This window comes from Grampus griseus (genome assembly GCF_964374135.1).
Source record: "Grampus griseus genome assembly, chromosome: 4".
NCBI classification, from domain to species: domain Eukaryota; kingdom Metazoa; phylum Chordata; class Mammalia; order Artiodactyla; family Delphinidae; genus Grampus; species Grampus griseus.
The window spans coordinates 28326571-28340528 of NC_138997.1; the positions used below are offsets into that span (position 1 = coordinate 28326571).

General features: G+C 34.5%; 1 protein-coding gene across 1 annotated transcript in view; it reads right to left on the reverse strand.

The window, feature by feature from the left end:
* The window catches only part of IQCM (IQ motif containing M), a gene marked incomplete at its 5' end in the record, with an annotated part of 334909 nt that overhangs the window by 233505 nt on the left and 87446 nt on the right, over positions 1 to 13958 (reverse strand). The window contains one exon of the mRNA XM_082653985.1: positions 11829 to 11944. Coding sequence (XP_082510111.1) covers positions 11829 to 11944 — 116 coding nt within the window. The remainder of the gene's footprint in view (positions 1 to 11828; positions 11945 to 13958) is intronic.

Sequence of the window (13958 nt, forward strand, 5' to 3'; positions counted from 1 at the left end):
ACCCAACTCAGCCAAAAATAAATAAATAAATTTATTTTAAAAAAAAATACGTTTCTGGGCAAAGAGAGAGAGAGAAAACATTATAATTCCACACACATAAAGTGAAAAACAAGTAAAAGTAAGCAAAATACTAAATAGAGATGTGTGTAGATGTGCTAAATTATAAAGAAAAGCAAGGGAACAATTAACGTAAAATTAAGGAGACTGGTTTCTTCAGGATATGAAGGGAAAGAAAAGACACATTGAGTTCTGTTCCCTAAGTTTTACAGGTATTTGTTTTAGTGTTATTCTTTAAGATATAGAGCTATAAATAGATACGTATATGAATAATACACTGTTTTGTATAATTGATACATAAAACAATACAAATTTTTTAAATAGTGTGGTAAAAAAATTCCTTGAGTTTAAGATGAGTGTCTGTCCCCCGAGAAAGAAAAGAATGAAAAGATCTTGGGAATCTATGGGTTTCCCAAGTATTCAATATATCAAAACTTACTAGGAGGTTACATGGCTCCAAATCTCTCCTGTGGTTTGTATGTGTTCTTGGAAACTTCAAAATTCAAGAATGCCAAGCAATGGAACAGCTGCTGCCAGGATTGTGTTGTCTTATTCTGAAATTTTAAGTGTATGAATCTATAAATACATATGATTAATTTTTTTTATCAGCTAGAATTAAAACAACAAAATGAGGAAATGAGTTCATGTTTTACAATTTGAGGACATTTTAATGTGCTTGTGTTCATATCGATATTAAAGTTGATGCTCAAATGAATGTAAGGTGCTTATTTGATTTTGAATATGTTTCCCCCTTTGTATATAACATACCCTCCCAGGTAATTAATTTATTATTAAACAATTTGGTTATAAACTGGATAGAATTTTAAACTTTTGAATTCAATCCTTTTCATTTGTGCATTTGTTTGGGACTTATTTAACTGTAAGACCATTGTAAACAGTGAGTTTGGTTACCATCATAAGATTTATATACTATGTGCTAGATCTGGAACTGCATCCCAGAACTAATAAATTGTTATAACTAATAATTAGAACCTACTATCTGCTTTATGTTCATGTTCTTCAATATTCACCAAGACTCTGCAAAATAGATACTTTAATTCTCACTTTCCCTTAGGAAGTTGAGAAGTTTAATATCTTTACCTTGATTACACAAGTAGGAAGGAGGTGACTGGGATTCATTCAGACTCAATACACTACTCTATCCGGAAAGTGAAATTGGTAATACAGGTAGAAAATTTTTAATCTATGAAAATAGAATACAGTGAACAAAGACAGCATTAGAGTTTACATTAATTTTTTTAATTGATTGGCACTCAGCAATTTTGTTTTCCACTCATTTCTTTTAGAAAATCTCCAATGATTTTGTAGGGAGTCAGTAGAACTTAATCATAATGGGACTTAGAACAGCCAATCAGATGCATGGTGGGGGTGGTCAAAAGCTGCCCCAGCCCCCTAACTACAACTTGACTATTTCTCCTTGTTTGGAGCATGTTTATGGGGAATTACATAAAACAGTGCTTATCAAACTTTATGCTCTTATAAATCACTAAGATCTAATTCCTAGAGACTCAGGATATACTTGGATGATATATCAGCTTATTGAAATTGTCCAGATTATTTTATTTGGGTGAAAGCTGTATTATCAAAATAGCTGGCATATTTTCCCAGGCCAATTTTGACATTCACTGTAGTTCTATTTCATTACTTGAAAATGTGTTTCTGATATCTTTGATCAGTTATAATCTCACTCGTCAACGTTCACAATAAACCACATTCCTATCCCACCACATGACTAAATTCAGCATAGAGTATCTGTACTTCAGGTATTTGTCAGGAAAACAATTACATTGTATAGACTGTCACTACTTATCAAAAGCTCACTTAAAAGGCAAAATATTATGGGGAATTGTCTAAAACAGTGTTTCTCAAATTTTTATATGCTTATAAATCACTACTGATCTCATTCAAATACAGATTCTGATTCAATACATTTGGGGTGGGTCCTGAAAGCTAAATTTTTAACAAGTTCCTGGATGATAACAATGCTATTGACCCATGGAGTCGGGAGGGCCTAACTAAACCTGCAGAGAATTATCTAATTTTCGTTGGTTATTGGTTTGCTTTTTCTTTGTGTACTTTTGTTTTTGAGGAATAAGAAGCAGTGGAAATCTATGTGAAAATCTAAAAGCAACACTTCTTTGGAGGAAAAATTAACAGTATATAATAAAAAACAAAGCAAAAGGGGGAAGCATACCAGCAACTCCACTGCAAGGAATTTATCCTAAGGAAATTTAGAATATGCACCAAGATTTAATTACAAATATAATGCACTGCATTCCATTAAAGCATTGTCAATTGCCAAGATAACCAAAAATGAGTTATTTAATATTAAAGAAAATATGTTAATAAGAAAAGATGCTCAGAATATATCTTTGAGTGAAAAAAATAAGGTTATAAAGCATTGTTGCTATAATAAGTATGGTTGATTTTCTCATTTTTGGCTCATCTGTGTTTCCTTCAAAATATAGGTATTACGAGCATATTTATAAAAATTATTTTAACACGTGGTAAAAAGCAGATGTTAAAGGCTTTATAGGATGGTCATAATTATGTGGTAACAGTACAGGGAAAACAGAGAAGGAAGAACACAAAGACCTAAAATAATTTGAGTTTAAAAGTTGTCCTATGTGTCTGGTTCAAGGATACAACTGGAGTCAGATTAGGAATCAATCACTGCAGACAGAACCCTGAAGCAGCCTTGTGTGGCTGAGAGGATCATCGTCCTCTGATACTCTCCTAACACAACAACTGAATGGGAGTGTGTGTGGCCTCCTGATTACTACCAACCAGATCTCACCATCTGCAACCTAGTCTTCATCACCAGATCTCCTACAACTCAGAGTTTTGAGTTTGTGCCCTTGGGATGGATTTGTTTGGTCCTCTCCAGACAGCCAATGAAACCCATCCTGTCTGCAGACTCAAAGGGATCTTCTAATGAGACTGTTGGAGGAGGTTAGAAAAAAGAAAAAAAGAACCCAACAGGAGAACTGTGTGACAAAATGAGAATGGCCACGGATTCCAGAGAAGAGGAATGGGCCAAAAAGTCCATTTCAGGGCAAAGAATTAAGGATCGTACAACTCTTTCAGTCAATACAGAAAAAAAAAAAAAATTAATGCAACATCCTTAAATCATCTTTTTTTTCTTTTTCCTCTTCTTAATAATATTATCATGGTTGTGTTTTTCACTGCTTTGGAACCTTGGGTCTCTTATGTGTTCCACTTGGGGAAATGTCAAATAGCCTATTATTCATTTATTCAACAAATATTTTCTAAACCTCTAGTTTATGACAGAAACCATTCTAGGCACTGGGGTTGCACTGGTGATCTAAAATGTCCTCAGCCTTATGGAACCTACATTTAGTGAGGAAGGCCAGTAATAAACCAGTGAAGAGATTCATGATGCACTCTGAAAAAATAAAAGTAGTCGTGTTCCTTTAGGTGGGGTTCGGGGAAGAACAATCACAGGGAGTAGCATCTATCAGAGATATATAATCACATCTGCCTGATTCTGCTATTGGGAATCACATAAACATGGACATTCTGCAGTTAATTCCAGGACGTGTCTTGCATCAAGTATCAATAACAATGAATATACGATCATGGTATTTTCCTTATAGAACTAATAATGTGTGTGTGTATGTTTTCAACCTTAAAAATAAAATAGCCAGTTATTTTACCCACAAAATGGGTTTATTCGGGAATAGCAGAGAATTGCAATTTGGGACAGACAAGCTATGGTGAATCACAGGCAAGTCTGAAAAATAAAGGAGAGGGGTCTGGCTTTTGAGTAGGTGTTAGGAGGAAATAAAGAAGGGCTGTTCTGAACAAAAGTTCATTGGAGAAGAGCAAGAGCTTGAGGTTGTGGGGGACCTTCCTTCTTTTTCTGAAAAGCAGGAGATAAAATTCCCCTGTGATTAATGTCTTCCCTTGTCAAAACAATTCTTACCTTCCTTCTTCCTGCTGGTTATGCCAGTGCAAAGAGTGGTATACACGTGAGAGTTCCCCCTCAGGCTGCATGGCTCCATTTTAAATGAGGTTCCCTTTATTTATTTTCACAGTGTGTATATATATATTTGTGTGTGTGTCTGTCTGTCTGTCTGTCCTTATCTCCTTATCTTCCCCATCACCTTTATCTACTATGACCACCACTACTATTACTTTTGCTATCACTATTACTACTATAAGCCTATGATTCCTTATTTATAACTCAGAAATCCAGAAAGCTTTGAAAACCAACAAATTTTTCATAACACATATGGAGGGGAGAATTTAACTCACCTAACCTTTGGTGTCAAAACCTAACCAGAACCAACAAACAAATGACCTATATAGCAGCCTGTATCTCCCACTTAATGAGAATATTCATATGATTTACTACAAAATATTACCATGCTTTGATTACAGGTTTGATTACAGATCTACTTTTCTTTTTACCTCTCTAAAGTTTGAAATTTTCTGATTCCCAAATATGGCTGGTCCCAAGAGTTCTGAATAAAGCATGGATCTCCACACCTACGACAAGCTACAACTATCACCACTGCTGCTGCTCTTACTAAAAAACTTTGCCTTTGAGTACCTCTGTATTAGTTATTCCAATTCATTCTAACATCTCATTAGCCTAAATGAGTATAATTGAAGAGAAAATTTTGCACCTAATCCATCTACTGTTTAATGAATACACTTGACTTTTCAGACATATTTCTCTGATCATTTAAAAAAGCATATCACAACAAATCTAAGTCAATGCAATATTAACAGCCATAGCATTATCCAAAGCCTGTGGCCATAACCCAGGATGTTTATGTCTCCTGGCACTTTCTATGTCTCCTGGCACTTTCTATGCCTACTTATTATTACTACTGAAGTTTTCATTCATATTCAACATCCATGTCTGGTGCATTTTGTTTGATGAAAACAATCTAATTAGTGCTGAACCTTTCCTAGTTCATAAATTTATTCCTAAGAACATTAAAAGGAAGTCAAGTGAGACATGTTCAGTAACAGATGTTTGCCTTTTTTGGCTGCCTTTTTACAGTTTGTTCTCTTTCATTACTTTTTAAGAAATTTAGTTAATGTTCCCTTTCCTAGAGAACAAGCGTACCTAGCTTCCCAGAAGGGTGGGGGTGGGGGGATTCCCCAGGGTAGGCACAGTCTGTTCACTCCCTTAACCTAATATCTGCTCCAATGTTCTTTGCATCCAGCTTTTCATTCTTTCATCCAGGTTTTGGTAACAATCACACTCCAGCTTATCTCAGAAAGAATGTGCATGTTGACTGGAGGTTATTATAAAACTAGAACTACGACGAGCACTGTTACTAATGCCCATGGGCCTAGTGTCCCTCAAATACCTTTCCCACACGAGGACATCTCAGAATAAAGGGGCAACATGATTGACAGAATTTGATTGAATCTTTTGGCTTCTACAGTAAAGAAAGATTGTAAAGTTACTTACGAAACTAAAAATCCAGTGGTCTTTTATGATAAAAGAAAAGAGAAGTATAGATCAAGATTTTTCTCTATAAAAATATATTGATCCAAAAATACAAATTTAAAATTATCCTGTTTATTTACCTAACCTTCCACTTTTGAATATCATTTAGTGTAAACGGTATTGTGAGCTGTTTAAATGATGGTACATTGGTACGCCTAAGTAACATTACAATCCAAATCTTGCAATCACCAAGAGTGCTTTCTTTTAAAATTTTGTGAGAATAGTTTTAAATATATATGTCTTGACCAGTTTGTTGTTGGTCTATACATCTTAACCTATTTATTGCTAAAGGAATTCTGCAATGGAGTACCTCTTTCTTTTCCCAAAAAGTACTTTAATTAAGGCAACAGTAGAAATTTTTATCTAGAAGGAAAGATTTAATAAAAATAAAATAAATGATGATTATAAAATACCTAGGCCCATATAAAATATATAAAAATGTCAGGCTCAGATAATATTGCTACAAGGCAATATAACTATTAAAATGTGGGGTTTTAACTGCAACTATATACGTTAAAAAAATAATAGTTTTACCTGTATGTATATATCAAAATAAATTATCATTCTTTCACAAAGATTCAAAATTTTATATTTCATAGGAAAATACATATGCATTTCAAAATTAAAATGTGAAGTTTGAAGATAATGTACAGCATTAGACATCACTGCTTGTAACAGTACCAAAACAAACAAATTAGAAGATCAGATAAGAGTAAACTGTTGGAATGCTCTTCAGTATGTCAAAAAATCATAGTCACGTAGTTAACTCAAGGCTTAAATTAAACCCAAGCCTAATTCTGTAAGAACAGAATTTTCAAAATGTAATTTCATTGATACCCAAAATGATTTTTTAAAATTTAGGAAATCATTTGAATAAATAGAAATTTTAAATTTAATAGTCATAATGATTTGTGTTAATTCTTCGAAATATCAGAAAATCAAATCAGATGACATTTTTTATCAAATGCAACCCACAAGAGGAGAAAATCATGAGTATGAAAATGATTACAATACCTCTCAAATGTGTGGAGGGAAGGAAAAGAGCAGAGAGAAGAAAATGTGATGGAGGAGAAAAAAATGAGCAAAGATATTTTACATATTATAAGTTAATTTACTATTTTTTATTATGTACTAAAATCAAGTGAATGCCCACAGTCTTCTGACAGCATAATTTGGTAAAGAATCACAAAAAAATATCTAAATTTCCAAGTTAAGAGAAGAATATCCCCCTAGATTCTTACAGTTTTCTTTTCCCAAAATGGCTCAAGAAAATTCTCCAGAGAAGAGTGATAAGAAATTTCATTAAAATCTAGTCTACCCATTTCATGGTCAAAATTAAGCTAATGTGAAGCATAATGTTATATATGGAATTTCTTTTTTCATTTCTAAAAATATGTTTCTGCAAAACTAATAATTTTTTGTTTTGTTTATGAGCTGAATCTATAAGTATGTTTAAAAACAGGACAAGTGACTCTTGGTTTCTTCTCTCATATAGGACTTGTTCTCCTTGAAAGGAGGGAGATCCAAATGCCCAGAGGACTCACAGTGCATTCTTTGAAACACGAAACAATGTATAATGCAACTAGGTATTAAACCAAGTTCTATTTCCTTGTAATCTCTACTTCCTAGTGTCAAGGCTAGGCAAATTCCATCCAAGATTAAGAAAATAAAGGGATCAAATGTCTTCCTACAAGGAAGGCACTTCATGACGATGGAACTTGCTTAAATTTTGTTTCATTTCTTGCCACTTGCCCTCTTGAATGCTATACTTTTGCCACACTCAACTTCTTTCACTTCCTGAAATGCACTCTGCCCTCCCATTCAGACAACCACAACTGTTCTTTCCCCTCTGATCCTCCATCCCTGAACCCTGTCACCACCACAATAAGTATGCAAGCATGCATGCTTGGGCAGTCCCTTGCTTGTCATCTCATCCTCATTCTAGGGGTCACCAAATGGCAGAGTTCCCGTCAGGGAACATTCTGATCCCAGAGCCACTGCAACAGAGTTGTGAGTTAGCCACTCACAGAGGAGAGTTTTGCCTTACTGATGACTAATGAATAAAAGTTTTTACTCTATATGTTCATAAATATTAGATAGAAATTAACTTCTTATACAAAGTTCTGTCAATATCTGCTTTCATCCTAGCTTTTTTAAGAGCACTATTGATACTAAATTTTGCACCTCAGAATTTTGATAAATACCAGAGTTGTTTTTCACACCTACAGTCCTTCAGGTTGTGGTTTTCCAGAGTGTTTCATACATTATCATAAAGTTAGAAAACCTTGTAAAGAAGAGTTATGAAATGAAATTGCAACAACGAAGTTGGAGATGGGTGGTGTTTCTTATATTATTGAAATGTAATACTATATTTTTATATTATGCAAGGGATCATATTCACAGGTGCTCACTTACTTTGGATAAATATTATCTTTCAAGATAATTAAGGCTACAAATGTCTCAGGACTTCAGAGATCATAAAAAGTAGAATTAGTAACTTTTTCTTAGGAATGCAGTTTCTTTAACTTCATGTAAAGAAGTTTTAGGGGGCTATATGCCACTGTTTAAAATAACTGGGAATTCGAATACAATTCTAATATGATGAGTCGGCAGTTGCAGAAATGAAACATTAAAACTAAAGACATATAACATTATTGTATTATTTAATTAGAACTAAAAACATATAGGATTCAAAATACTTCAAAAAGAAAACAGAAACTCTGGCTTAGAAGGGATATTTTCTTTTAGCCTAAAGAAAGCATATCCACAGTGACTTTCTTATTTGAGCAAATTAAAATTTTGATGATTAGCTAAGCTATCAAGAGTGTTTTGAAAGCAAAATATGTTATATTTTTCTCTCCTCCTACAAAATCAAATACAGGGTTTTCTGCACCCTGTCTTCTTTCCTCTTTTAACAATGCAAACTTCTTTCTACATTCTCAACTTTCCTAGTTACTTTTGTCTTCTGGACCTGATTGAACAAACTCACATCAAGATTACTTAACACTTCACACCCATTAAGATGGCTATTAAGAAAACAGAAATATAATAAGTGCTGATGAAAATGTGGAGAAATTGGAGCACTTGTGCATTGCTAGAGGGAATGTAAACTGGTGCAACCACTCTGCAGAATAATATGATGATTCCTCAAAATATTAAATATAGGAATACAATATGGTCCAGCAATTCCACTTCTGGGTATATATCCAAAAAAAGAAAAAGAAAGGGTTCAAACAATAGTTCTACACCCTTGTTCATAGTGGCATTATTCACAATATCCAAATTGTGGAAGTAATCCAAGTGTCCACCAACAGATGAATGGATAAACAAAATATGGCATATATATTCGATAGAATATTATTCAGCCTTTTTAAAAAAGAAGGAAATTTTGACACATGCTACAGCATGGATGAACCTTGAAGACATTATAAGTGAGATGAGCCAGCCCCAAAAGAAAAAGTAAAATACTTGTTGCCAGAGGATGGTGGGGAAGGAAGAACAAGGAATTAGTGTTTACTGGGTACAGAGTTTTAGTTTGGAAAGATAAAAAGGTTCTGGAGACGGATGGTGGTAATAGTTACACAGCAATGTGGGTGTACTTAACGCCACCAAACTGTACACCTAAAATGTTAAAATGGTAAATTTTATGTTATGTGTATTTTACCACAATAAAAAAAATGGCAGAAAAGATGAACTTAGAACTTGATATTTGATCCCTTCTAGTACTGTTATTATTTTAAAGGATAAATGAAAGGGGAATCCTTAATAAATAAATAAATAAATTAGACTTTCAATGGTGAAAATTAAAGATGCAGTGAGCTGCAGGAAAGAAATCTGAAGGTTTGAATCTTATCCCCTCTTACCCATTCACACCCCGCCCCCAACATAGTGGGTTTGCAAGAGTAAGATAAACCTCTAACTGGACTGAGGCAAAAGGCCTATTAATGCTGACCCAGTCTCCACTCTAGTCCACCCCAAATTTCTTTAGACAGGTACACATACCCAAAGCACCATCTATTATGCCAAAGCCATGGTTAGTAGCTCTTTGTACTCCTAATTCCCCCGTGGGCAATTCCCCAGTCTTGCATCTGGAGCTCTCCACAGTCATGTCTACTCTTGCCCAACTTATTCCCCAAAGAAATATGTTTAAATGTACTTCTTCACACAGCTAGGAGCAATCTCTAAATGATTAGTGTAAAACAGGGTAAGCAGTAGTTCATTTATTCACCTTTACTGGAAAATGAAAATGAAAACAGCCTTTTATGGGTGTTACTTTTGCTAAGGACATGTATGAATTAGCAATAGACATCCAATTAGCTGGAGGTAACTGTCTATTCTGTAATTAATTACTATGTTCTGAAAATAGTAGATTACGAAGACTTTGAATTTCACTAAACAATATTCATATAATTTCCTCATCTAAATTCATATAATTTTCCTTAATAATGTTCGTATAATACCCTTATCTAAAACAGGGATGCAATGATTTAGTTTTAGTATATTTACTCACAAAGAATTTAGCAGCAGAAGTTAAATATGATGTGATTCAAAAGTTTTGGTTTACAGAAAAAATATAAAAACTCAAGATTTTTAAAAATACTAGATAACGAACTATCCAGTAGATAAGAAAAATAATTGTTATCAGCTCTCTAATGGTGTATGGACTGAACTGTGTCTCCCCACAATTCATATGACTCCTTAAGCCCCAGTGTGACTGTATTTGGAGATGCGACCCTTAGAGAGGTAATTAGGTTAAATGAGGTCATATGGGTAAGGGCACTAATCCAATATGACCAGCATCCTTATAAGAAGAGAGGGAGACACTAGAAACACACACTGGAAAGGCCATGTGAGGACACAGAAAGGAGGCAGCTTTCTGCTAGCCAAGGAGAGAGAGGCCCCAGGAGAAAACAGCCGTACTGGCACCTTGATTTTGGACTTCCAGCCTTCAGGACTTTGAGAAATAAATCTCTGTTGTTTAAGCCACCCAGTCTGTGGTATTGTGTTATGGCAGCCCAAGAATACTAATACAAATCACAAGTCGAAAGGAAAAATAATTCATGATATAAAAAGAGGAAAGAAAAGGAAAATGAGACAGACACATTCACATACAGAGCAGAACATATAGGAGATGTAAAAATTCCAGACATCTATACAGACACCGTGAGACACAAATATTATAAAATGGCATTTTGCACTCTTTTAAGAAATCATTGCTAAAGATTTCAGAATCACATGAGTTGCTTCTACTACAGTAAGTCACCTACACACGAACATGTTCCGTTCCGAGAGCACGTTCGTTAAGTCCAATTTGTTCGTAAGTCCAACAAAGTCAGCCTAGGTACCCAACTAACACAGTTAGCTATATACTACTGTACTGTAATAGTACTTTTCACACAAATAATACATAAAAAACACAAAAAATAAAACATTTTTAATCTTATAGTACAGTACCTTGAAAAGAACAGTACAATACATACTGCTGCTTTTACGCCTGCTTCTGGACATCCTGGGATTGAAATAAACATACTGTACTACTGTACTCTACACAGTACTACACAATAAAATACACAAAAGCACAACCACTCGTACAGGACGCACGCATGTAACAATGTATGCCAGACACGTGAACTAACTTACGTGATTGGACATGTGAACACACATTTGCATCTTTGAAAGTTCGCAACTCGGAGGTTCATATGTAGGGGACTTACTGTATTTACATAGAGACATCTCAGAACTTGCCCTGATGAGCAGGTGAACTTAATGTTAAGTCCTGATTCCATCTTCAAGTCATAGATTCTCACGCCCCAGTTTGGAGAGCCCTCACTCACAAAACCATTAGTATGTGGTCGTGACATTGTCCTTGGATTGTTAAGTCCTCTTAGTGCCACACTCCTAACAAACATCTTTATTCTCCACTGGCTTCCACTGTATTTTCTTGATAGTCTAGGTACCATTACAAAAATAGTCGCTATCACATTTAGGGCAAACCACTGTGATGATCACTTTGGCTATTACCACTCTTCAAACAAAAACTAATATACATATTTAGGAGTTAAGGTGATCAGCAAGATTTACACAAAATAAGACAACAGAACAAAAGCACTGCTTCAGAAAAAAGATGAATTTCAATGGGGAATCATTTTAGGAATGAAATATGCCCATAGTAACATCTTACATGTTATATCAAAATGAATTCAATCATTTGCTAGAAAAATGGTAATGCAATTCTATGTCCGGTTTTACAAATACTTACACTACAATAATCCTGAAATACTGACGATGATCCAGAGAAACTAGGCCAACTGGAGTCATGAGTCAAACAGGAAAACCTTTTAGACACTACTCCTCTCCAATCATAGAACGCTCTGTCTGTTGGAAATATCAATGCAGGTTAAAAGAATATTTATCCAGGAAAAGTACACACTGATCATACTGCTTAGTGTTACAAAGAGGAACGTAAATCATCTTTATGGCCCCACTATTCTGTATTAAATCACATCTTTTCATCTACCATAACAAGATGAGGAAGTGATAGCACTGCATAGAGGCTTCAGTTAATGGGCTTCCTCACACAGTAAAGCTCTCGTGTTTTTATTACATACAGTGTGCCCATCAGAAAACTAATAAGTTCATTCTTTTGATTCTTCTCTTCAAGAACACTGACTTCTTTTTTAAGGGAGGCTTAAAGCAAAATCAGATTTGTGAATAGCACTTATGAAAACAAAAGAAAACCTCCTCTCCCTGTTACATAAGCACTTTAAAAGAGAATTCAAAATTATTATCAAGGTGCTAGTTTTGATATTGTGAAGTAAATAAAATTATTGAAAGTATTTAAGGTAAATAGGTTGGAAGAGCAAAAGGTTAGCCAGTACATGCCCACATATTTCTTCTGTCTCATGGTAGTTATGTGGGATTTCTGCACAAAATTTTTTAATGAAGAGGAGATTTCAGATTTATTTGTCCACTTATTTCTCAGAAATACAATTTAATCCTGCCATCCAAATGAATCAATCTATTTTTACATTTCCAATTTTCTTTCTAATACTCATTCATATACATATCTTCTTTCCTGAAATTTTTAATTTAATAGAGTCCTCCATGGACCAGTTAATTTCATATAAATTTAGAGAAAAATCAGAAGGAATGTATTCTCTCATTTCATTGCTTCAATTTATTTATAGGACCATAAGTTAAGTGTCCTATATATAGGGAGGTAGAGTAGTAACATAAAATAATAAAAATGTGATATTATCTCAGAGACATTCTAATCAATATACACACACATATCCTACCCCATCTTAATTTTACATATATTTCCTCAATTTCAGTCAGTCTCTGCCCTCTATCAAAAAGGAAAAATCTCTAGGAGAGGCACCATAACAAATTATGTATCTCAATCACAACCCAATATGAAGAAATGAATATCTTTAATGGAAGCGAATGCCAATAATGGGTAGATCATAGAGAATCTGAAAAGATTAGTATCTGAGAAGAGGATAGCAAAGGAAAGGCCATACACGTCATCCTTTACTGGGGACTTTCATAAACCCAGGGGGATATAAAAGGATAGCATAAGAGTGTTAGAGATGTGTATACCCCACATTTCTTATGAAGCTTTTTTGACTAATTTGAAGCATTTCTCAATTTACTAGCACTATCCCTATTTCGCCCACTTCCTTCAATGAACTTCTACAATAAATGTTCTCACTATTTTAGATAACAGAGCATCTCTTTCCAATCTCCTTTTTAAATGTATAAACTCCTCCAGGGCGAGGACAATATCTTACTTGGAATTGCTCTGTGATTCTGGTTCATTAGCAATGTGATTAAAGTTACTATGTAAACACTGGTGAACTAGAATTAGCCTCACAAGGTTAAATCTCACAGGCAAAAGGGAATCTTCCTGATCACTGAAGAGCCCAACCTCAAATGAAACTAAATGCTATATGACTTATTTTCCAAGAGATTCCAGAGCATTTCAAATATTTTATCTTGTTTACCCACAAAACAGACTCATATAATCAAGAAGGCCATACATTATTTTCTCCAGTATACAGGTATCACACTAGAAAATATAGCTATAACTTTTCCACTTCAGGAAGCAGTAAAGTCTCCACTAAAATCCTCAAGGTAATCATTCACACACTGATCTATACTAATGACTCCTCCTCAGAAGCTAAGCACAGAAGGTGACATGCAACAAATTCCAATTTATTCCACAAAGTCAGTCGAAAGTTTTAAGCTGATAGTTTGAAGAAGACCAAAGTCATACATCAGACTAAATCTTCACAAACCCTTCACAGAGCCAACAAGCTTCACAGATAATGCCAAAGAGAAATTAAGATTCTGAAATCTAAGGGTGTGTGTGGGCGGGGGGGGAAGC